This window comes from Ranitomeya imitator, chromosome 4, assembly GCF_032444005.1.
Source record: "Ranitomeya imitator isolate aRanImi1 chromosome 4, aRanImi1.pri, whole genome shotgun sequence".
NCBI classification, from domain to species: domain Eukaryota; kingdom Metazoa; phylum Chordata; class Amphibia; order Anura; family Dendrobatidae; genus Ranitomeya; species Ranitomeya imitator.
In genome coordinates, this window is record NC_091285.1 from 463,864,855 (window position 1) to 463,890,541 (window position 25,687).

Sequence of the window (25,687 nt, forward strand, 5' to 3'; positions counted from 1 at the left end):
TCTCCTACTGATAAAGGTGATTTTATCAAAATTACAGCAAAGCAGCCCAGTAAGTGACACATTGCTGAAATCAAGGTCTCTGTCTCCACATTATGCTGCTTTCAGATTAGGTGGCAAAATCTTGGTGACAGATTCCTTTTAATTTTGTAGATAATTTTCTGAGAAAAAGTGGTGAGATGTTTTTTCTTTTTTTGTGCAGCACTGTCCAAGTCATGTCATTTTTTTATTCTTCATTATCTTATGTTGCTTCATTCTTAATATTGCAGCTTGGCTGCCCAGTGCCCTTGCTCTGTGGGACGCTCATGGCGTAGTCTCCAGTCTAGCCAGATAGCACAGAAGAGCTACAATCTGCTGAAAAAAGGGACAGTAGATACAGCGTCTAAGCTGACCCCTGTCCAGCGCCAATAGTGTACATTGGCCACTAAATCAGCAAAACTGAACAATGATGGTGGAGAAGAATGTGTCTGCATTTGTGTGGACTGCTTAGCGGAAGAAGTGGTGTCACCAATATGAATTATGGCAAGTACCCAGATGGGTGAAAAACCCAACTACGATAACTCGGAATCCCAGAAAAGAGTATAAACCAAAAGAAAAAACAAGGATCCCTAAAAAGTAACTTTTATTAAATACGATTAAAAAGACTATATTTATCCAAAATACAAATAAAACAGTATTAAATGTACCTATTAGACCCTACGTCGCACTACAATGAGTCCTGCCTGGCAGTGGAGGTTGGCACCCTACTTTACTGCGGTAGGCGTCCCCACTCCTCGACGGCTCACCCTTGTACACCCTAGAAGGTACCTACAATCAGGAAAAAGGCTGGTGAGCCCTACTATACATCCCTATAATGCCAACTGCCTGACAGTGGAGGTAGGGGGGCATTGTTCTTTAGACATTGTGCTTTGTACTGCTCCCTCTGGTACATTGACTAAGTACATTCATTTTTTATTTATATTTATTTTTTGGGGGTTATTTTTTGCATTTTGTTTAGTTTTTTTCTCTCTCACGGGTATCGGAGGTGTATGTGGGAGAATATCTTTTGTCTATCCCTTATTATAGGGACTGTTAGGGACCCTAGGGTCAGCCGTCGTTAAGTGGGGGCGCCTACTGCAATAAATTAGGGTGTCTACCTCCACTGTCAGGCAGTTGGCATTAAAGGGATTTATAGTAGGGCTCACCAGCCTTTTTCCTGATTGTAGGTACCTTCTAGGGTGTACAAGGGTGAGCCGTCGAGGAGTGGGGGCGCCTACCGCAGTAAAGTAGGGTGCCAACCTCCACTGCCAGGCAGGACTCATTGTAGTTCAACGTAGGGTCTAATAGGTACATTTAATACTGTTTTATTTGTATTTTGGATAAATATAGTCTTTTTAATCGTATTTAATAAAAGTTACTTTTTAGGGATCCTTGTTTTTTCTTTTGGTAAGTACCCAGATGGGGCAATATGATGCATTGGGCAATGCTAGGAAAGTTTGAGGCCTGGCATTCATGGGAATGATACCTTGACTTATATAAACATTGTCATAGGCAATGTCTCCTCTTTCATAGAAATAGAATTCCTTAATGGCAGTGTCTTCTTTCAGCAGCGTATTGTGCCTGTTCCATACCATACTACAAAAATTGTACCGGAATAGTTTTAGACATATATATCGTTTACAAAAAAAAGTGTTTAAAGTGTTTCCCAGGGCTTCCAAATCCTCATTCTCAGTCTGATCAGGCATCTCTGGGGCAATTGGTCTCCTTATCCATACAGCCAATGTCTTGAAACCACAGAACACCTTCAGAGGTCTTTTGGCATCCATGCCTCAATAGGTCTGAGAAGTTGTGGTGGTATAGGTGGCGTGGGAGGATATTAGGCTGATAATTGTGCATTAGCAAATAGCCTAATACTGAGCCCTATATAATCTCACATTATCGTATAGGAGACCAGGCTTTAATCAAGTAAACCATGTAAGGCCTATACTCTGTAGTCTGAAGACTTATTGTCAACAGTTGATGTAGAAGCAGAGCTTGAGCAGGGTCATCTAGATAGAAAGTGGCAATGTGATCTTTTGGGTATAACTTGCATCACCAAAATGTCTCTCATAGTTTGGTCTCAGGTGAGCCAGGTACCCTACGAACAAAAGTAGCAACCTGTAGTAATGTGTGAGAAAAATATGATTTTTAAAGTCTCTTGAGGCATTTATGTCTTATGTGCATGTCAATGGGTTGGCAATTATAGTATACCATAGTGATATTTAATACATGTTCTGATCACACATTAAAACCAAATCTAGTACGTACATACAGAAGAGATCCACATCATTATTGGCCCAAGTTCACACAATGGTGCAATCAGGGAGGCTTTTCTAATCTTGTATAGTCTTGTAGGAGTGTGTACATTGTGTAGTGACCTCTGTATTCATATGGAATTTTTGAATCATCACCCTATCCTTGAGTTAAAACTATAAAATGTGGCATTCTTCAAATTAAATTCTGTGTCCATTTCTAAGTAATGGACTATAAATAATTGGAAGATTTACCAGACTAAACAAACCAGAATTATGGCTCAATTCAGGCATTAAAAACAAAAAATAAACTGGTGTACATCCATTGGACCACATTTATTATGTATTTTAAACACTTTTTTGGACTCTCTTGACACGGGGTGGTGATTTAGGAGAAGGAAAAAAGCTTGGCTTAAAATGCAACAATATACACCAAAATTTTGACGCAAAGTAAGTCAACCACAGGTGTGTTACGCAAGATAATTGTCCAATATGTCCATAAAGATGCACCAAATTATCGTACAGCATGAGCTACTAAGATAATAGATAAATTTGAAGCAATTTTTACACCAAGGGTCCCCAACCTGTAGCTTGAGAGCGCCATGGACTCGTGGCCACGTGATGTGTGGCTCACAGCTGTCTGCCAGCTTGGTGCATTAGCACCAGGTATAGCAAACATTTATTGCCGATCTTTAGATGGTGACTTGCGTGTAGCCCTGCACAGAAGAGGAGATCTGAATAGGGGTAAGATAGGAAACCCTGGGGCTTGGCATACTGCCTTGGTGTGATTTCAGTGGAAAAGTTTGGCTGTAATAATACCAGTAAGGCTACTTTCACACTTGCGTTGTGTGACGTACGTCGAAATGCGTCGTTTTGGGGAAAAAACGCATCCTGCAAAGTTGCCCGCAGGATGCGTTTTTTTCTCCATAGACTTGCATTAGCGACGCATTGCGATGTATGGCCACACATCGCATCCGTTGTGTGACGGATGCGTCGTGTTTTGGCGGACCGTCAGCACAAAAAACGTTACATGTAGCGTTTTTTTGGGCGTCGCGTCTGCCATTTTCAACTGCGCATGTGCGGAACTCAGCTCCCTCTTCCCCGGACATTACAATGGGGCAGCGGATGGGTTGAAAAACTGCATCCGCTGCCCCCGTTGTTCATTTAATTTCACAACGTGAGTCGGTATGTCGGCCCAACGCATAGCGACGGGCCCGTACCGACGCAAGTGTGAAAGTACCCTAATGGGGGCTCTGAGTGTCACTACTGTGTGGGGCAGGAGCTGGATGTGGTTCATGACCCTCACTCAGAGCCGAATGTGGCTCTCAAAGTCAAAGGTTGGGGACCTCTGGCCTAGACTAAGGTTACACTGTCTATATTAGAAATAGTAAATCTGCCCCAATATGTTGCCTTCCATTGCTTCGTTGAACAAAAGCAGTTTATCCCCTTTATAATTTGTGTAGTTGGGCTTTCCAACTAATCATTTTATTATTACTATTATATATTATTATAGCACCATTTATTTCATGGCGCTCTACATGTAAAAAGATAGACATAATAAAAACAAGTACATTAATCTTGGACAAAACAAGTCACAGACTGGTACTGAAGAAGAGAAGACCCTGCCCGCGAGGGCTCACAGTCTACAAGGGATGGGTGAAGATACAGGTTAGAGTTTGTCACATACCCACAGGATGATTCATTTATGAACCTTGAGGATCTGACTGCTGGGATCCCCACAATCCCAAGAATCAGGGTCCTAATGTGCTCTTTGGAAATCGAGCAGGAGTGCACATGTGACCACTGCACCATTCACTTTTATCAGACTGACAAAGATAGTCTCACAATGCCGTCACAGAAAAAAAAGAGACTGGACACCTTCCAACGCAGTAACTTTAGGAAGGGTTTGTAACTCTTTGGTAATACCAACCCAGGAGCTGTGCAGTGAGCAGGCATAGCGCGGGATGAGGTGGGGTATGTCACTATGGTGTAGGTCCAAGTACAGGAGGAACCAGCTGCAGCAGCTGCTCAGGAGGATTCATGATGCCTGAGCATCTACACAAATTATAACAATGACCAGGGGAGATTTGGGTGCTGCTGGTTGGAGAAAACCAAATTAAATACAAAGTGTACACAGAGTTATTCAGAAGTATAAAAAACAACAAAAAACAATAAAATTGCAGGTATAAAGTCATACAGTACATTTCAATATCAGACCATCACTCGTTGCATGGACTTTGTATAATTAATTTTGCCAAGTTGTCATTTTTTTATTTTTGAGTATTACATTTAAATAAAAATACCCATTGAAATTACATTTAGCTGGATCCATTTTTTTTAATTTTATCTGGACTTCCCCAACCATCAGCACTTAAAGCTCAGCTTTTTCCTCTGGAATTTATATTGACTCTTCCATTCACACTGGCTACTTTGCACACCCCTTTCCTTAAATCAGTGGAGGTCCCAGTAGTCAGATTCCCAAAGATCATGCATTTATTAAATGTATCTAGTGGCAACAACCCGATCAAGAATAGTCTTATAATCCCTTCCCCTGAAATATGACCATTTATACTTTTCAAAATATTAGTGCTATATTCAACTTTGTTTTTATTTTGCACTCTCCTCTAAAGTACTTACGGATCTTAGAAGAGTTCTTTTTTAAAAGAGTTTTCTGCTAAGACAAATATTGTCAAATCCCAAAAAGAATATTCTTAAATCGAATTTATGAAACCATGTGACAATGCAGGGAATTGCGCGGATTATAGAACACAACAAACCTTTTACCACCACTACCCCTAAAGACACACAAGTGACTTGTAAGAGGAGCTTCTGAAGGTGAAGTAACCGGACTTATATGTTAGATTCTGATTTAGCAGAGCTAAAAATGAAGCAGTCACCCCTGGGCATTTTTCAATGTCATATTTTGCTTGGATGTTAACCATGTACAAGACAATTACGAAAATATGTAAAATATGCGTGGAGTGATGGAACTTAAAAGGTCTACAAACGTATACATATTTCTCCCAAAGAAACCAGGACACGCATAGAAGCCAAAGTGCATAAAAAAACATAGGCTCTTTGGCAACATACAACCAAAACTGATATTAGGAAATAGTGGATTATTCATCACAGTGGAGCCAGTTTTCTTTGTGGTTTGAACCAATACATCTCAAGCAAACAACTTGAAATTAGTGACACGACAAGCATCAGATTTGTTATCATCAATGATATCTCTAGTTCCTAGCAATTTGCATGGTGATATATTGCAACCAGCCACAAACCGACTGCTTTCATTGTGTATAATAATATATCCGCTATAATGATCCTTCCTACTTACCTGAGTGATAGGAAAAGAAATCAGGCACCTTAGTAGTAAATAACCACACATCATACGCAGCACTGACCGTGACATGACCAACCGTTCAGCTTAATATATGAAAATGAATAGAGAAAGAAAAATCTAACAAAGGTTTTTTATTCCTTTTCATTCTGAGCAGTCTAATAAAGCTTGACCTGTATAACAGCAAGCGACTATTTTTCCCCCCTTGCTCTCTAATTTGGCTATTTCGTTCCATTACAATTAAAGTGATATCAGTACGGAATTTTTGCATGTAAAAAAATGATAAATGGTCCAAGAGGTCTGGACCTTTTAATTAATTTAGTGCCTGTGCACTTTATTTTCCCGATCACGTCTTTTCAGTTCCTCTTTATAGCAGTAAGAACAGAAATTATCAGTCTCCGGACGTCCATAGAAAGAGCAGTTCTCCTTCTTACACCTGCTCTGGTGAAGAGAATATATTGGGCATCCTGTACTTCTGCCTCTACTATTTTTGTCATTGTTCAACCATGTCTGTGGAGACTCCTCATCGGCATATTCTAAGCAATCTCTAATGTCTGTAGAGTTAAACCCATTCGTATATGTTTGAGATTTATGCTCTGTGGGTTTCTCATATGAGAGGGATTCTACTGTGTTCACTGTGCGTATGCCCGATAATCGAGCTGGACTATAGCTCTGTGAAGACAATGAACGATTCTGCTGAGGATACGTTGCACAAGTTTTCAAACAGCCTACTACTGGCTTATAAGGATCCTCTTGGAAGCTTGGTGACTTGGAGTTGACATCATGAAGATGAATAACACTTTGCCTTTGGACTGGTGGGGTATGGCTGTAATGGGCAGATACTGGCACGGGACCACATTTCTTAGCACCGTTGCTGGGTGAAGGAAAGGAAGCCGGGGTAGGACTAGATCGATCTTTTAATTTTAGAACTAGTTGTGTTGTATGGCTTTGAGGCAAGATTGGTGATGCCCTATCCTGAGGAGATGTTTCCAACTTCTCTTTGACAAATCCTTCCTGATCTAGCTTCCTAGAGGATGACCCATTGAGGACAGCTTTCTTCTCAGCTTCCTTTCTTTTCTGTTCCTGCTCGGCATTGAATCGTTCCTGGGCACTGGTCAAGTAAAAACCAATCATCTCCTCGTGAAATTGATGCCGGTGACTGGTTAGAAGGAGTCCAGCAAAGATAAATTTGCGCTCCCCTTGCATGGCAGCTCTCAAAATATTAAGGCTGAGTTTAACATCTGTGCTATATTTCCAGGGGTCTGACTTATTATCTAATAGTGATCGGTTTGCTAGCTTATCAATGGGTGATATGCTAGCTTTATCAGTGGGTGATGGAGTGGTCTTCTCTGAAGGTGAGGTGCTAGCAGACTGTCCTGACTCCTCTTTGCTTCCTTTGCGAGATTTGGACTTCTTTACTTTTTCAGTGGAATCACCGTTTTTCCCATTGCCTGAATTTGCTCGGCTAATTTTGCCATGCACTAGGCCCCCAAGGCCTCCCATGTTCTTTTTCAATTTAATGCCCAGTGTTTTGCTGAGGCTCCCAAGCTTGTTTGCGACAGAGTCAGTTCTATTCTTTTCCTTTTCTTTCCTTTGTTTTTCTTTTTCCTTTTCTTTTCCATTTTTCCCATTGTTAACATTGGAATTACTGCAGACTGATTCACGGTCCGAGTCCACAGAGTCAGCAAGTGACTGGACGTCTTCTCCTGCAGAAGCTGTTGGAGATTCTGGTTGGGCCAATGGAGCCTAAAATAAAAGAGTATACATTAAATGACAATTGTACAAAAACAAAGCTTGTAATGCATATGTGACCAATTGGGAATGCTAAAAGGGAGACTTTCCCCCTAAAAAAAAAAAAAAAATTATAATATCACAATCGTCATTAAACATAAAAAATAGAAATCTTGCAATTATCACACTGGACATTGGGGCTTTTATAGACTTTACCTTCTTATTGGTTCAGGAAACAACACATGTCTATAGCCACTGTGAGGAGCTGATCTGGTATGTCGATCTTATTGTTGTGTTTATTAGAGATTTGCTTGTTCAGCAGTTTAAGGTGCATAAATCTCTTCTGGAAAGAGTTCAGCCTCATGAATATCCAAAAAGTATTGTTTCTCCTTGCGGAGATTGACATACTAAGCATGACGAGATGTGGAGACTTAAAGCCGCAATGCTCCTCTGGGAATTATGCTAATTATGCAAATAGTCTCTTCAGGGAGGAAGAGAACCAGAACTCTAGTGCCACCTATTGGAAGGTAGCAATCCTACAACTCAATGTTGACCCTTTAACGAGCCTTGTCACGTGACTTAAGCCTCTTTCACACTTCAGTTTTTTACAATCAGTCACAATCCGTCAAAATATTGAAGAGACGAATCCTGTGCAGACTGTAAAAAAAGGATGCACTGGGTCCCTTTTTTGTGGCAGATCCGTCGAGGCTATGTGCACACGTTGTGTATGCGTCTTTGCCGCATTTTTCAACACAACCCAGGTTAAAAATAATAATAATAAAAAAAATAAATTGTGATATTCTTACCTCCCAGCATCCCCTGCAGCCTTCCCTATGCTCACGATGCTGCCGGCAGCTCCCGTTCCTAGTAATGCATTGAGAGACAATGACCTGTGATGACGTAGCGGTCACCAGTGTGCAAAGATCTGACTTTCAACACATCAGGCCACATGTTGCTTGTGCTACTGTGAGCAGCTTGTATGACCTAAATGTGCTACCATGGCCTGCAAAGTCTCTGGATTTGTCTCACGTGGAGCACTTTGGAGACATCCTTGGATGATAATTGTAAAACATGGATGCACATATCCTTTTGTCTCTTCATGTAATCCCACACTGATTTGATGATATTGAAATCACAGCTCTGTAGGCCCCATATCATCAATTGCAGGACTCATTGTTCTTCTTTATGGTGAAGATAACTCCTAATGACAATGGCTGTATGTTTGGATGAAACATATCATGCTTACATCCCTTTGAATTCAGAAAACATCCAGCAGTTTCATCCGTTCAGAACTGGCAGCAATAAATGGGACCCAATTACACCCATCTACAGTTCAGAGAAGTTTTCCAAGAAGTGATCTATATGGAAGAATTGTGCCCAAAAACCTTACCTTCCACATGGAAATAAGGCCAAGCAACTCAACTATGCACAAAAACATAGGATCCGGGGAGCAGAAAAATGGCAGCAGGTACTCTGGACTGATGAATCAAAATGTTACATATTTGGCTGTAACAGAAAGCAGTTTGTTTACCAATCGGCTGGAAAGCGGTACAATAATGGGTGCCTGTAGGAAACATTGATGCATGGAGGATGCTCCTTGCAAGTTTCGGGCTGCATTTAAAAAAAACATGGTTGTGGATTTGTCGTGATTAATGGTGTCCTCAATGCTGAGAAATAAAAGGCAGATACATCAATCATACAATCCCATCAGAGAGGATTCTGGTTGGCTGTATGTTTGGGGTGGAGGCTTTGCTGCAGACTAAAGTTGGAGCCAACATTATTAAGAACTATCTTCAGCATAAAGCAGAACAAGAAGCCGCCTCAGAACACTGAGCATTACATTATCAAATCTGTCTGGGATTACATGAAGAGACAGAAGAAGTTACACAAGTCAAAATCCAAAGTAGATCTGTGGTTACTTCTCTAAGATGTTTAGAGCAACCTCCCTGCTGAGAACCTTCAAAAACTGTGTACAAGTACTGGAAGAATTGATTCTGTAATGTTGATTTGCATGCATATGGTGATCACATCAAATATTGACAAGATTTCGACTTCTTTCGTTCATTCATTTTTGTAAATGTGTGTTGTCGTCTACTGTATATATATATATATATATATATATATATATATATATATATATATATTTATATATATATATATATATATATATATATATATATATATATATATAGTAACAGGATGACATATGGGATGCAATGTCCAGATCACATTAGTCTTTTGTACATTAAGTGCATAACAGTGTGACAATTTTTGTTATAAAAACACAAGTTATCCTAAGAGTGCGTTCACACACGACAATCATACTGGGGCAGTTTTTCCAGTTTCCATGCACAATCATTTGATCTTGCAGCTGTTTCACCTACAAGACAATCATAATGGCAGCACAATTTTTGCAGGAGAATCAAGATTAAGTGATTGCAGTCTTTCCACTGTTGACCTGCACAATGACAGTGCTTTTGTGCTTACAAGTTCCAGTATCACAGTTGTGAGTGAACACAGCCTAAGGCTGCTTTCACGCATCAGTCTTTTGCCATCGGTCTCAATCCGGCGAATTTTGAAAGAAACGGATCTGGCGAATGTTGCCGCTGGATCAGTTTTTTTTCATAAACTTGTATTAGCGACGGATTGCGATGGATGGCCTCACGTTTCATCCGTCGTTCGCCAGATCCGTTGAAAATTGTTTGTCCGGCGGACGGAGAAAAAGGAAATAGTAGCATTTTTGTGTCCGTCAAAAAAACGGACAGCAACAAATCTGTCTGTCGTTTGCTAGAATGGAAGCCTTTGGCACCGGATACGTCAAATGACTGAATCTGGTGACAGATTCCGTTTTTTTTAACTGAGCATGCTCTGATTATTTTAGGATCCAATTAGCTGGATCAGCTAGTCGGATCCGGTGAAAAAATGGATCCATCGCATCAGTTTTTCACAATCTCCGACGGATCCGTTTTTTTCAACATTCGACGGATTGTGACTGATGGCAAAAGACGGATGTGTGAAAGCAGCCTTAGAGAAATAACTTAAAAGAGGATTAACCCCTTCATGACCCAGCCTATTTTGACCTTAAAGACCTTGCCGTTTTTTGCAATTCTGACCAGTGTCCCTTTATGAGGTAATAAGTCAGGAACGCTTCAACGGATCCTAGCGGTTCTGAGATTGTTTTTTCGTGACATATTGGGCTTCATGTTAGTGGTAAATTTAGGTCAATAAATTCTGCGTTTATTTGTGATAAAAACGGAAATTTGGCGAAAATTTTGATAATTTCGCAATTTTCACATTTTGAATTTTTATTCTGTTAAACCAGAGAGATATGTGACATAAAATAGTTAATAAATAACATTTCCCACGTTTACTTTACATCAGCACAATTTTGGAAACAAAATTTTTTTTTGTTAGGAAGTTATAAGGGTTAAAATTTGACCAGCGATTTGTCATTTTTACAACGAAATTTACAAAACCATTTTTTTTAGGGACCACCTCACATTTGAAGTCAGTTTGAGGGGTCTATATGGCTGAAAATACCCAAAAGTGACACCATTCTAAAAACTGCACCCCTCAAGGTACTCAAAACCACATTCAAGAAGTTTATTAACCCTTCAGGTGCTTCACAGCAGCAGAAGCAACATGGAAGGAAAAAATGAACATTTAACTTTTTAGTCACAAAAATTATCTTTCAGCAACAATTTTTTTATTTTCCCAATGGTAAAAGGAGAAACTGAACCACGAAAGTTGTTGTCCAATTTGTCCTGAGTACGCTGATACCTCATATGTGGGGGTAAACCACTGTTTGGGCGCACGGCAGGGCTTGGAAGGGAAGGAGCGCCATTTGACTTTTTGAATGAAAAATTATTTCCATCGTTAGCGGACACCATGTCGCGTTTGGAGAGCTCCTGTGTGCCTAAACATTGGCGCTCCCCCACAAGTGACCCCATTTTGGAAACTAGACCCCCCAAGGAACTTATCTAGATGCATATTGAGCACTTTAAACCCCCAGGTGCTTCACAGAAGTTTATAACGCAGAGCCATGAAAATAAAAAATAATTTTTCTTTCCTCAAAAATGATTTTTAGCCTGGAATTTCCTATTTTGCCAAGGATAATAGGAGAAATTGGACCCCAAATATTGTTGTCCTGTTTGTCCTGAGTACGCAGATACCCAATATGTGGGGGTAAACCACTGTTTGGGCGCACGGCAGGGCTCGGAAGGGATGGCACGCCATTTGGCTTTTTAAATGGAAAATTAGCTCCAATCATTAGCGGACACCATGTCACGTTTGGAGAGCCCCTGTGTGCCTAAACATTGGAGATCCCCCAGAAATGACACCATTTTGGAAACTAGACCCCCAAAGGAACTAATCTAGATGTGTGGTGAGGACTTTGAACCCCCAAGTGCTTCACAGAAGTTTATAACGCAGAGCCATGAAAAAAAAAAAAAAATTATTTTCTCAAAAATGATCTTTTAGCCTGCAATTTTTTATTTTCCCAAGGGTAACAGGAGAAATTTGACCCCAAAAGTTGTTGTCCAGTTTCTCCTGAGTACGATGATACCCCATATGTGGGGGTAAATCACTGTTTGGGCACATGCCGGGGCTCGGAAGTGAAGTAGTGACGTTTTGAAATGCAGACTTTGATGGAATGCTCTGTGGGCGTCACGTTGCGTTTGCAGAGCCCCTGATGTGGCTTAACAGTAGAAACCCCCCACAAGTGACCCCATTTTGGAAACTAGACCCCCAAAGGAACTTATCTAGATGTGTGGTGAGCACTTTGAACCCCCAAGTGCTTCATAGAAGTTAATAATGCAGAGCCGTGAAAATAATAAATACGTTTTCTTTCCTCAAAAATAATTATTTAGCCCAGAATTTTTTATTTTCCCAAGGGTTACAGAAGAAACTGGACCCCAAAAGTTGTTGTCCAGTTTCTCCTGAGTACGCTGATACCCCATATGTGGGGGTAAACCACTGTTTGGGCACATGCCGAGGCTCGGAAGTGAAGTAGTGACGTTTTGAAATGCAGACTTTGATGGAATGCTCTGTGGGCGTCACGTTGCGTTTGCAGAGCCCCTGATGTGGCTTACCAGTAGAAACCCCCCACAAGTGACCGCATTTTGGAAACTAGACCCCGAAAGGAACTTATCTAGATGTGTGGTGAGCACTTTGAACCCCCAAGCGCTTCATAGAAGTTTATAATGCAGAGCCGTGAAAATAATAAATACGTTTTCTTCCTCAAAAATAATTATTTAGCCCAGAATTTTTTAATTTTCCCAAGAGTAACAGGAGAAATTTGACCCCAATATTTGTTGTCCAGTTTCTCCTGAGTACGGTGATACCCCATATGTGGGGGTAAACTACTGTTTGGGCACATGCCGGGGCTTGGAATTGAAGTAGTGACGTTTTGAAATGCAGACTTTGATGGAATGCTCTGCGGGCGTCACGTTGCGTTTGCAGAGCCCCTGATGTGCCTAAACAGTAGAAACCCCCCACAAGTGACCCCATTTTGGAAACTAGACCCCGAAAGGAACTTATCTAGATGTGTGGTGAGCACTTTGAACCCCCAAGTGCTTCATAGAAGTTTATAATGCAGAGCCGTGAAAATAATAAATACGTTTTCTTTCCTCAAAAATAATTATTTAGCCCAGAATTTTTTATTTTCCCAAGGGTTACAGGAGAAATTGGACCCCAAAAGTTGTTGTCCAGTTTCTCCTGAGTACGCTGATACCCCATGAGTGGGGGTAAACCACTGTTTGGGCACACGTCGGGGCTCAGAAGGGAAGTAGTGACTTTTGAAATGCAGACTTTGATGGAATGGTCTGCGGGTGTCACGTTGCGTTTGCAGAGCCCCTGGTGTGCCTAAACAGTAGAAACCCCCACAAGTGACCCCATTTTAGAAATTAGACCCCCCAAGGAACTTATCTAGATATGTGGTGAGCACTTTGAACCCCCAAGTGCTTCACAGACGGTTACAACGCAGAGCCGTGAAAATAAAAAATCATTTTTCTTTCCTCAAAAATTATGTTTTAGCAAGCATTTTTTTTGATTCACAAGGGTAACAGGAGAAATTGGACCCCAGTAATTGTTGCGCAGTTTGTCCTGAGTATGCTGGTACCCCATATGTGGGGGTAAACCACTGTTTGGGCACACGTCAGGGCTCGGAAGTGAGGGAGCACCATTTGACTTTTTGAATACGAGATTGGCTGGAATCAATGGTGGCGCCATGTTGCGTTTGGAGACCCCTGATGTGCCTAAACAGTGGTAACCCCTCAATTCTACCTCCAACACTAACCCCAACACACACCTAACCCTAATCCCAACTGTAGCCATAACCCTAAACACAACCCTAACCGCAACACACCCCTAACCACAACCCTAACCCCAACACACCCCTAACCATAACCACAACCCTAATTCCAACCCTAACCCTAAGGCTATGTGCCCACGTTGCGGATTCGTGTGAGATATTTTCGCACCATTTTTGAAAAATCCGCGGGTAAAAGGCACTGCGTTTTACCTGCGGATTTTCTGCGGATTTCCAGTGTTTTTTGTGCGGATTTCACCTGCGGATTCCTATTGAGGAATAGGTGTAAAACGCTGCGGAATCCGCACAAAGAATTGACATGCTGTGGAAAATACAACGCAGCGTTTCCGCGCGGTATTTTCCGCACCATGGGCACAGCGGATTTGGTTTTTCATATGTTTACATGGTACTGTAAACCTGATTGAACACTGCTGCGGATCCGCAGCCAAATCCGCACCGTGTGCACATAGCCTAATTCTAAAGGTATGTGCACACGCTGCGGAAAACGCTGCGGATCCGCAGCAGTTTCCCATGAGTTTACAGTTCAATGTAAACCTACGGGAAACAAAAATCGCTGTGCCCATGCTGCGGAAAAACTGCACGGAAACGCAGCGGTTTACATTCCGCAGCATGTCACTTCTTTGTGCGGATTCCGCAGCAGTTTTACAACTGCTCAAATAGAAAATCGCAGTTGTAAAACCGCAGTGAAATGCACAGAAAAACCGCGGTAAATCCGCCATAAATCCGCAGCGGTTTAGCACTGCGGATTTATCAAATCCGCAGCGGAAAAATCCGCAGAGGACCAGAATACGTGTGCACATACCGAAACCCTAACCCTAGCCCTAACCCTACCCCTAGCCCTAACCCTACCCCTATTCTAACATTAGTGGAAAAAAAAAATTTCTTTATTTTTTTATTGTCCCTACCTATGGGGGTGACAAAGGGGGGGTGTCATTTATTATTTTTTTTATTTTGATCACTGAGATATAATCTATCTCAGTGATCAAAATGCACTTTGGAACGAATCTGCCGGCCGGCATTTTGGAAGATGGCGGCGCCCAGGGAGAAGACGGACGGGACCCCGGCTGGATCGGTAAGTATGATGGGGTGGGGGGGGGACCACGGGGGGGGGGGATCGGAGCACGGGGGGGGGGAATCGGAGTGCGGGAGGGGTGGAACGGAGCACGGGGGGCGTGGAACGGAGCACGGGGGGGGCTGGAATGGAGCACGGGGGGTGGAACGGAGCACCGGGGGGGGGTGGATCGGAGTGCAGGGGGGGTGATTGGAGCACGGGGGGGTGATTGGAGCACGGGGGGAGCGGACAAGAGCACGGGGGGGGAGCGGAGCACTGGACGGAGGGGAGCCGGAGCAGTGTACCGGCCAGATCGGAGGGCTGGGGGGGCGATCGGTGGGGTGGGGTGGGGGCACACTAGTATTTCCAGCCATGGCCGATGATATTTCAGCATCGGCCATGGCTGGATTGTAATATTTCACCCGTTATAATGGGTGAAATATTACAAATCGCTCTGATTGGCAGTTTCACTTTCAACAGCCAATCAGAGCGATCGTAGCCACGAGGGGGTGAAGCCACCCCCCCTGGGCTAAACTACCACTCCCCCTGTCCCTGCAGATCGGGTGAAATGGGAGTTAACCCTTTCACCCGATCTGCAGGGACGCGATCTTTCCATGACGCCGCATAGGCGTCATGGGTCGGAATGGCACCGACTTTCATGACGCCTACGTGGCGTCATGGGTCGGGAAGGGGTTAAACTAAGCAAATGAAAAATGGATTTTATTGATAAGTAGAAATGGCGGAATCACATATCTTCCTTTTTGTCTGTTTTGAGAAGTATCCAGAGCTTGATGATGTATTGCAATGGCCACATAGTTTACTGTGCTATACGGCAGAACTGTAGCAACGCTGCCACCTCTAGGACTACATAAAAATCTACAAGTCTTACATGTTCTGCAATATTTCTTATAGATGTTGTATAACACATGAAACTAAGATATTAAAAAAGAAGATTAGGGGGTGCTAATCTTCCTTAAAGGAGAAGACACAGTTTCAGAGTAGTACTAAAGCTCCAGAGAATGGTAGCTCTGCAGAAACTAAAGAATTCAAGGAGAGAACAAAAAAAAACACTATTGTAGGTGTTTCCTATAGGCCACCTGGACAGACTGATGATATGAACTCTTTTCACATCTGATGTCTATGTTCTCAAAAAAGTACAACATAGGGATCATGGAAGATTTTAACTAACCAGATATTTGGTTGGGAATAGCTCTCAGGCAAAAGTAATGGGTCCAGAAAATTTTTATGTTCTCTTGTTGGCAACTTTAGCTTTCAAAAGGTAGAAGAGAAAACAAGAGGAACTTCAATCTTGGACCTAATTCTTATCAACGGGGAGGTCTTGTAGTAGAAGAAAAGGTGGTTGGGGATTTAGAAGGCAGTGATCATGCTTTCCTCAAATTTTGGATTTCAAGAGGAGGAAGGCGAGCAAGGACTCAGACAGCCAAATTTTAATGGAGTCAGAAAGAGGGTAGGAAAGATCCAAAGGCTAGATGTTCTAAGTTACAGAAATGTCCGAGAAGGATGGGAGATTTTGCTAAATTCTCACTGCACAGTGAAAATCCAAAAAATAAGGAAGAATTGGAAGCATTTAACTAGACCAGGATGGATGAACACAGAACTTTCTGACTTGTTAAAAAGGAAACAATAAATGTACTGTAAATGGAAAAGGTCTATTACATCCCATGATTCAAAACTGACTAGCTGAATCTTAAGCGCTATGTAGAAACAAGGAGGTAAATTTTCCCTGTATGAATCATAAATCCCTGCAAAAGTCCCTGGGGGAGGAGGAAACCGCTGACTCAAGAGTTGAAGAGGGGAATAATTACTGCAGGGAATAGAGACTTCCTGTTTTAATACAGAGCAGAGAAGAGAGACAAATTAGATGGGCAGAAAGGCAAAAACAATCAATTGTAAGTACACAGTGCTATATAATATGAAGACTGCAATATACTGTTATTACTATGCATTGCTTATACAGCGCTATCTTATTACGAGGCTTTACATACATCATCATCGCTGTTCCCATGGGTCTCACAATCTAAATTCCCTATCAGTATGTCTGGAGTGTGGGTAGAAACCAGAGTACCTGGAGGAAACCCATGCAAACAAGGGGAAAACATGTTGTCCTTGGTGGGATTTGAACCTGGGACCCCAGCGCAAAGATGCAGTGCCAACCACTGAGCTGGAAGTACCAGGCGGTCATATGTTTCTTCCTCCTAATATAGGGATTTGGAGGATAAAACATATGATTGCCTGGTACTTCCAGACCTTAGAAGTATAGATATGTCATGGATATTTTCCATGCACACAGACTGTGTGCGCTCGATCGCAGCCAGGTGTTAGCTGATTCTGACAAATAGGAGGGCTTCTTTAACCCCTTCATGACCCAGCCTATTTTGACCTTAAAGACCTTGCCGTTTTTTGCAATTCTGACCAGTGTCCCTTTATGAGGTAATAACTCAGGAACGCTTCAACGGATCCTAGCGGTTCTGAGATTGTTTTTTCGTGACATATTGGGCTTCATGTTAGTGGTAAATTTAGGTCAATAAATTCTGCGTTTATTTGTGATAAAAACGGAAATTTGGCGAAAATTTTGAAAATTTCGCAATTTTCACATTTTGAATTTTTATTCTGTTACACCAGAGCGTTATGTGACACAAAATAGTTAATACATAACAATTCCCACATGTCTACTTTACATCAGCACAATTTTGGAAACAAAATTTTTTTTTGCTAGGAAGTTATAAGGGTTAAAATTTGACCAGCGATTTCTCATTTTTACAACGAAATTTACAAAACCATTTTTTTAGGGACCACCTCACATTTGAAGTCAGTTTGAGGGGTCTATATGGCTGAAAATACCCAAAAGTGACACCATTCTAAAAACTGCACCCCTCAAGGTACTCAAAACCACATTCAAGAAGTTTATTAACCCTTCAGGTGCTTCACAGCAGCAGAAGCTACATGGAAGGAAAAAATGAACATTTAACTTTTTAGTCACAAAAATTATCTTTTAGCAACAATTTTTTGGTAAAAGGAGAAAATGAACGACGAAAGTTGTTGTCCAATTTGTCCTGAGTACGCTGATACCTCATATGTGGGGGTAAACCACTGTTTGGGCGCACGGCAGGGCTTGGAAGGGAAGGAGCGCCATTTGACTTTTTGAATGAAAAATTGGCTCCACTCTTTAGTGGACACCATGTCACGTTTGGAGAGCCCCCGTGTGCCTAAAAATTGGAGCTCCCCCACAAGTGACCCCATTTTGGAAACTAGACGCCCCAAGGAACTTATCTAGATGCATATTGAGCACTTTGAACCCCCAGGTGCTTCACAAATTGATCCGTAAAAATGAAAAAGTACTTTTTTTTTCACAAAAAAATTCTTTTCGCCTCAATTTTTTCATTTTCACATGGGCAATAGGATAAAATGGATCATAAAATTTGTTGGGCAATTTCTCCCGAGTACGCCGATACCTCATATGTGGGGGTAAACCACTGTTTGAGCACTCGGCAAGGCTCAGAAGGGAAGGCGCGCTATTTGACTTTTTGAATGGAAAATTAGCTCCAATTGTTAGCGGACACCATGTCGCGTTTGGCGAGCCCCTGTGTGCCTAAACATTGGAGCTCCCCCACAAGTGACCCCATTTTGGAAACTAGACCCCCCAAGGAACTTATCTAGATGCATATTGAGCACTTTAAACCCCCAGGTGCTTCACAGAAGTTTATAACGCAGAGCCATGAAAATAAAAAATAATTTTCTTTCCTCAAAAATGATTTTTTAGCCTGGAATTTCCTATTTTGCCAAGGGTAATAGGAGAAATTGGACCCCAAATGTTGTTGTCCTGTTTGTCCTGAGTACGCTGATACCCCATATGTGGGGGTAAACCACTGTTTGGGCGCACGGCAGGGCTCGGAAGGGAAGGCATGCCATTTGGCTTTTTAAATGGAAAATTAGCTCCAATCATTAGCGGACACCATGTCACGTTTGGAGAGCCCCTGTGTGCCTAAACATTGGAGATCCCCCAGAAATGACCCCATTTTGGAAACTAGACCCCCAAAGGAACTAATCTAGATGTGTGGTGAAGACTTTGAACCCCCAAGTGCTTCACAGAAGTTTATAACGCAGAGCCATGAAAATAAAAAAAAAAAAATTATTTTCTCAAAAATGATCTTTTAGCCTGCAATTTTTTATTTTCCCAAGGGTAACAGGAGAAATTTGACCCCAAAAGTTGTTGTCCAGTTTCTCCTGAGTACGCGGATACCCCATATGTGGGGGTAAACTACTGTTTGGGCACATGCCGGGGCTCGGAAGTGAAGTAGTGACATTTTGAAATGCAGACTTTGATGGAATGCTCTGTGGGCGTCACGTTGCGTTTGCAGAGCCCCTGATGTCTTAACAGTAGAAACCCCCCACAAGTGACCCCATTTTGGAAACTAGACCCCGAAAGGAACTTATCTAGATGTGTGGTGAGCACTTTGAACCCCCAAGTGCTTCACAGAAGTTTATAATGCAGAGCCGTGAAAATAATAAATACGTTTTCTTTCCTCAAAAATAATTATTTAGCCCAGAATTTTTTAATTTGCCCAAGGGTAACAGGAGAAATTTGACCCCAATATTTGTTGTCCAGTTTCTCCTGAGTACGGTGATACCCCATATGTGGGGGTAAACTACTGTTTGGGCACATGCCGGGGCTCGGAATTGAAGTAGTGACGTTTTGAAATGCAGACTTTGATGGAATGCTCTGCGGGCGTCACGTTGCGTTTGCAGAGCCCCTGATGTGGCTAAACAGTAGAAACCCCCCACAAGTGACCCCATTTTGGAAACTAGACCCTGAAAGGAACTTATCTAGATGTGTGGTGAGCACTTTGAACCCCCAAGTGCTTCATAGAAGTTTATAATGCAGAGCCGTGAAAATAATAAATACGTTTTCTTTCCTCAAAAATAATAATTTAGCCCAGAATTTTTTATTTTCCCAAGGGTTACAGGAGAAATTGGACCCCAATAGTTGTTGTCCAGTTTCTCCTGAGTACGCCGATAACCCATGTGTGGAGGTAAACCACTGTTTGGGCACACGTCGGGGCTCAGAAGGGAAGTAGTGACTTTTGAAATGCAGACTTTGATGGAATGGTCTGCGGGCGTCACGTTGCGTTTGCAGAGCCCCTGGTGTGCCTAAACAGTAGAAACCCCCCACAAGTGACCCCATTTTAGAAACTAGACCCCCAAAGGAACTTATCTAGATATGTGGTGAGCACTTTGAACCCCCAAGTGCTTCACAGACGTTTACAACGCAGAGCCGTGAAAATAAAAAATTATTTTTCTTTCCTCAAAAATGATGTTTTAGCAAGCATTTTTTTATTTTAACAAGGGTAACAGGAGAAATTGAACCCCAGTAATTGTTGCGCAGTTTATCCTGAGTATGCTGGTACCCCATATGTGGGGGTAAACTGTTGTGAATTCTGTGGCAGAGCTCCCTCTTGTGGTCACAAGTGGTACTTCGGCTGATTCTCTCTGTGAGCTTTCGTTGGTGGAGGAAAGTGGTACTGCGGCTTCTGAGATTCCTTCCTCAGGTGTATGGTGAAGTCGTTAGGTGCTACCCTATTTAACTCCACCTAGTGCTTTGATCCTGGCTTCCAGTCAATGTTCTAGTATTGGACCTGTTTCCTCCTGGATCGTTCCTGTGGCCTGCTGCTCTGCATAGCTAAGTTCCTCTTTGCTATTTGTTTGCTGTTTTTTTTTCTGTCCAGCTTGTCAATTTGTTTTTTCTGCTTGCTGGTAGCTCTGGGACGCAGAGGGTGTACCTCCGTGTCGTTAGTTCGGTACGGAGGGTCTTTTTGCCCCCTTTGCATGGTTTTTGTAGGGTTTTGTGTTGACCGCAAAGTTACCTTTCCTATCCTCGCTCTGTTCAGAAAGTTGGGCCTCACTTTGCTAAGTCTATTTCATCTCTACGTTTGTCTTTTCATCTTAACTCACAGTCATTATATGTGGGGGCTGCCTTTTCCTTTGGGGTATTTCTCTGAGGCAAGGTAGGCTTATTTTCTATCTTCAGGCTAGCTAGTTTCTCAGGCCGTGCCGAATTGCATAGGCAGCGTTAGGCGCAATCCACGGCTGCCTCTAGTGTGGTTGGTTAGGATTAGGGATTGCGGTCAACAGAGTTCCCACGTCTCAGAGCTCGTTCTTGTTTTTTGGGTTATTGCCTGGTCACTGTATGTGCACATACTCTATGTCCATTGTGGTACTGAATTACCTTTCATAACAGTACTGGAAGCCAAAAGTACTAATGATTCTCAATAGAGGGAAAAAAGAAGTTCTGAGACCATTTTTTTTTCTTTGCACTGTGTTTTGCCTTTTTTTGTCCCCTAGACATTTGGGTAGTTCAGGAAACAGGTGTGGACATGGATATTCAGGGTCTGTGCTCTTCATTGGATAATCTCGTTATAAATGTACAAAAGATTCAAGATTTGGTGGTTCAGAAGCCTATGTTAGAACCAAGAATTCCTATTCCTGATTTGTTTTGTGGTGATAGAGCCAAGTTTGTGAATTTCAAAAATAATTGCAAACTGTTTCTGGCCTTGAAACCTCGCTCCTCTGGTGATCCAGTTCAACAAGTGAGAATTGTTATTTCTTTTTTGCGTGGCGATCCTCAGGACTGGGCATTTTCCCTTGCACCAGGAGATCCTGCATTGAGTAATGTTGATGCGTTTTTTCTGGCGCTCGGATTGCTGTACGATGAGCCTAATTCAGTGGATCAGGCAGAGAAGAATTTGCTGGCTTTGTGTCAGGGTCAGGATGAGATAGAGGTATATTGTCAGAAATTTAGAAAGTGGTCTGTACTCACTCAGTGGAATGAAGGTGCGCTCGCAGCTATTTTCAGAAGAGGTCTCTCTGAAGCCCTTAACCCCTTCATGACCGGGGGATTTTTCGTTTTTCCGTGTTCGTTTTTCGCTCCCCTCCTTCCCAGAGCCATAACTTTTTTACTTTTCCGTCAATTTGGCCATGTGAGGGCTTATTTTTTGCGGGACGAGTTGTACTTTTGAACGACATCATTGGTTTTAGCATGTCGTGTACTAGAAAACGGGAAAAAAATTCCAAGTGCGGTGAAATTGCAAAAAAAGTGCAATCCCACATTGGTTTTTTGTTTGGCTTTTTTGCTAGGTTCACTAAATGCTAAAAATGACCTGCCATTATGATTCTCCAGGTCATTACGAGTTCATAGACACCAAACATGACTAGGTTATTTTTTATCTAAGTGGTGAAAAAAAATTCCAAACTTTGCTAAAAAAAAAAAAAAAATTGTGCCATTTTCCGATACTCGTAGCGTCTCCATTTTTCGTGATCTGGGGTCGGTTGAGGGCTTATTTTTTGCGTGCCGAGATGACGTTTTTAATGATAGCATTTCGGTGCAGATACGTTCTTTTGATCGCCCGTTATTGCATTTTAATGCAATGTCGCGGCGACCAAAAAAACGTAATTCTGGCGTTTCGAGTTTTTTTCCCGCTACGCTGTTTAGCGATCAGGTTAATACTTTTTTTGATTTGATAGATCGGGCAATTCTGAGCGCGGCGATACCAAATATGCGTAGATTTGATTTTTTTTTATTGATTTATTTTGATTGGGGCGAAAGGGGGGTGATTTAAACTTTTATGTTTTTTTTATTTTTTTCACTTTTTTTAAACTTTTTTTTTAAACTTTTGCCATGCTTCAATAGCCTCCATGGGAGGCTAGAAGCAGGCACAGCACGATCGGCTCTGCTACATAGCAGCGATCTGCTGTTCGCTGCTATGTAGCAGAATTGCACGTGTGCTGTGAGCGCCGACCACAGGGTGGCGCTCACAGCGACGGGCAATCAGTAACCATAGAGGTCTCAAGGACCTCTATGGCTACAATGGAGACGCATCGCCGACCCCCGGACATGTGACGGGGGTCGGCGATGACGTCATTTCCGGCCGCCCGGCCGGAAGCGGTAGTTAAATGCCGCTGTCTGCGTTTGACAGCGGCATTTAACTAGTTAATAGGTGCGGGCAGATCGCGATTCTGCCCGCGCCTATTACGGGCACATGTCAGCTGTTCAAAACAGCTGACATGTCCCGGCTTTGGTGCGGGCTCACCGCGGAGCCCTGCATCAAAGCAGGGGAGCCGGCATCGGACGGTATAGTACGTCCGATGCCGGTAAGGGGTTAAGGATGTCATGGTGGGATTTCCTATGCCTGCTGGTCTGAATGAGTCTATGTCTTTGGCCATTCAGATCGGTCGACGCTTGCGCGAGCGTAAATCTGTGCACCATTTGGCGGTATTACCGGAGCTTAAACCTGAGCCTATGCAGTGCGATAGGGCTTGGACCAGAGTTGCATGGCAAGAACATAGACGTCTGAATGGGCTGTGTTTCTACTGTGGTGATTCCACTCATGCTATCTCTGATTGTCCTAAGCGCACTAAGCGGTTCGCTAGGTCTGCCACCATTGGTATGGTACAGTCAAAATTTCTTCTGTCCGTTACCTTGATCTGCTCTTTGTCATCGCATTCTGTCATGGCATTTGTGGACTCAGGCGCTGCCCTGAATTTGATGGACTTGGAGTATGCTAGGCGTTGTGGGTTTTTCTTGGAGCCCTTGCAGTGTCCTATTCCATTGAGAGGAATTGATGCTACGCCTTTGGCCAAGAATAAGCCTCAGTACTGGACCCAGCTGACCATGTGCATGGCTCCTGCACATCAGGAGGTTATTCGCTTTCTGGTGTTGCATAATCTGCATGATGTGGTCGTGTTGGGGTTGCCATGGCTACAAGTCCATAATCCAGTATTAGATTGGAAATCCATGTCTGTGTCCAGCTGGGGTTGTCAGGGGGTACATGGTGATGTCCCATTTCTGACTATTTCGTCATCCACCCCTTCTGAGGTTCCTGAGTTCTTGTCTGATTACCGGGATATATTTGATGAGCCCAAGTCCGATACCCTACCTCCGCATAGGGATTGTGATTGTGCTATCGATTTGATTCCTGGTAGTAAATTTCCAAAAGGTCGACTGTTTAATTTATCTGTGCCTGAGCACGCCGCTATGCGGAGTTATGTGAAGGAGTCTTTGGAGAAGGGGCATATTCGCCCGTCATCGTCGCTATTAGGAGCAGGGTTCTTTTTTGTAGCCAAGAAGGATGGTTCACTGAGACCTTGTATAGATTACCGCCTTCTAAATAAGATTACGGTTAAATTTCAGTACCCTTTGCCATTATTATCTGATTTGTTTGCTCGCATTAAGGGGGCTAGTTGGTTCACCAAGATAGATCTTCGTGGTGCGTATAATCTTGTGCGTATTAAGCGAGGCGATGAGTGGAAAACTGCATTTAATACGCCCGAGGGCCATTTTGAGTATCTTGTAATGCCATTCGGACTTGCCAATGCTCCATCAGTGTTTCAGTCCTTTATGCATGACATCTTCCGAGAGTACCTGGATAAATTCCTGATTGTGTACTTAGATGACATTTTGATCTTCTCGGATGATTGGGAGTCTCATGTGAAGCAGGTCAGAACGGTGTTTCAGGTCCTGCGTGCTAATTCTTTGTTTGTGAAGGGATCAAAGTGTCTCTTTGGTGTCCAGAAGGTTTCATTTTTGGGGTTCATCTTTTCCCCTTCTACTATCGAGATGGACCCTGTTAAGGTCCAAGCCATCCATAATTGGACTCAGCCGACATCTCTGAAAAGTCTGCAAAAGTTCCTGGGCTTTGCTAATTTTCATCGTCGCTTCATCTGCAATTTTTCTAGTATTGCTAAACCATTGACCGATTTGACCAAGAAAGGTGCTGATGTGGTCAATTGGTCTTCTGCTGCTGTGGAAGCTTTTCAAGAGTTGAAGCGTCGTTTTTCTTCTGCCCCTGTGTTGTGTCAACCAGATGTTTCGCTTCCGTTCCAGGTCGAGGTTGATGCTTCTGAGATTGGAGCAGGGGCCGTTTTGTCGCAGAGAAGTTCTGATTGCTCGGTGATGAAACCATGCGCCCTCTTTTCCAGGAAGTTTTCGCCTGCTGAGCGAAATTATGATGTGGGCAATCGAGAGTTGCTGGCCATGAAGTGGGCATTCGAGGAGTGGCGTCATTGGCTTGAAGGAGCTAAGCATCGCGTGGTGGTCTTGACTGATCATAAGAACTTGACTTATCTCGAATCCGCAAAGCGCTTGAATCCTAGACAAGCTCGTTGGTCGTTGTTTTTTGCCCGTGATTTCATATCTTCCGGGCTCTAAAAATGTGAAGGCGGATGCTCTGTCTAAAGGTTTTGTGCCCGACTCTCCGGGTGTATCTGAGCCGGTGGGTATCCTCAAAGAGGGAGTAATTGTGTCTGCTATCTCCCCTGATTTGCGGCGGGTGCTGCAAAAATTTCAGGCTGATAAACCTGATCGTTGCCCAGTGGAGAAACTGTTTGTCCCTGATAGGTGGACGAATAAAGTTATCTCTGAGGTTCATTGTTCGGTGTTGGCTGGTCATCCTGGAATCTTTGGTACCAGAGAGTTAGTGGCTAGATCCTTTTGGTGGCCATCTCTGTCGCGGGATGTGCGTACTTTTGTGCAGTCCTGTGGGATTTGTGCTCGGGCTAATCCCTGCTGTTCTCGTGCCAGTGGGTTGCTTTTGCCCTTGCCGGTCCCGAAGAGACCTTGGACACATATCTCTATGGATTTTATTTCAGATCTTCCCGTCTCTCAAAAGATGTCAGTCATTTGGGTGGTCTGTGATCGCTTCTCTAAGATGGTCCATTTTGGTACCCTTGTCTAAATTGCCTTCCTCCTCTGATTTGGTGCCATTGTTTTTCCAGCATGTGGTTCGTTTACATGGCATTCCAGAGAATATCGTTTCTGACAGAGGTTCCCAGTTTGTTTCGAGGTTTTGGCGAGCCTTTTGTGGTAGGATGGGCATTGACTTGTCTTTTTCCTCGGCTTTCCATCCTCAGACTAATGGCCAGACCGAACGAACCAATCAGACCTTGGAAACATATCT

General features: G+C 42.9%; 1 protein-coding gene across 1 annotated transcript in view; it reads right to left on the reverse strand.

Moving 5' to 3' along the window:
• Positions 1-5,726: 5,726 nt before the first annotated feature.
• Positions 5,727-25,687, reverse strand: part of OTUD7A (OTU deubiquitinase 7A) — a 353,497-nt gene continuing 333,536 nt past the window's right edge. The window contains exon 15 of the mRNA XM_069765825.1: positions 5,727-7,353. Within this exon, the coding sequence (XP_069621926.1) occupies positions 5,926-7,353 (1,428 nt within the window). The 3' untranslated portion in view covers positions 5,727-5,925. The remainder of the gene's footprint in view (positions 7,354-25,687) is intronic.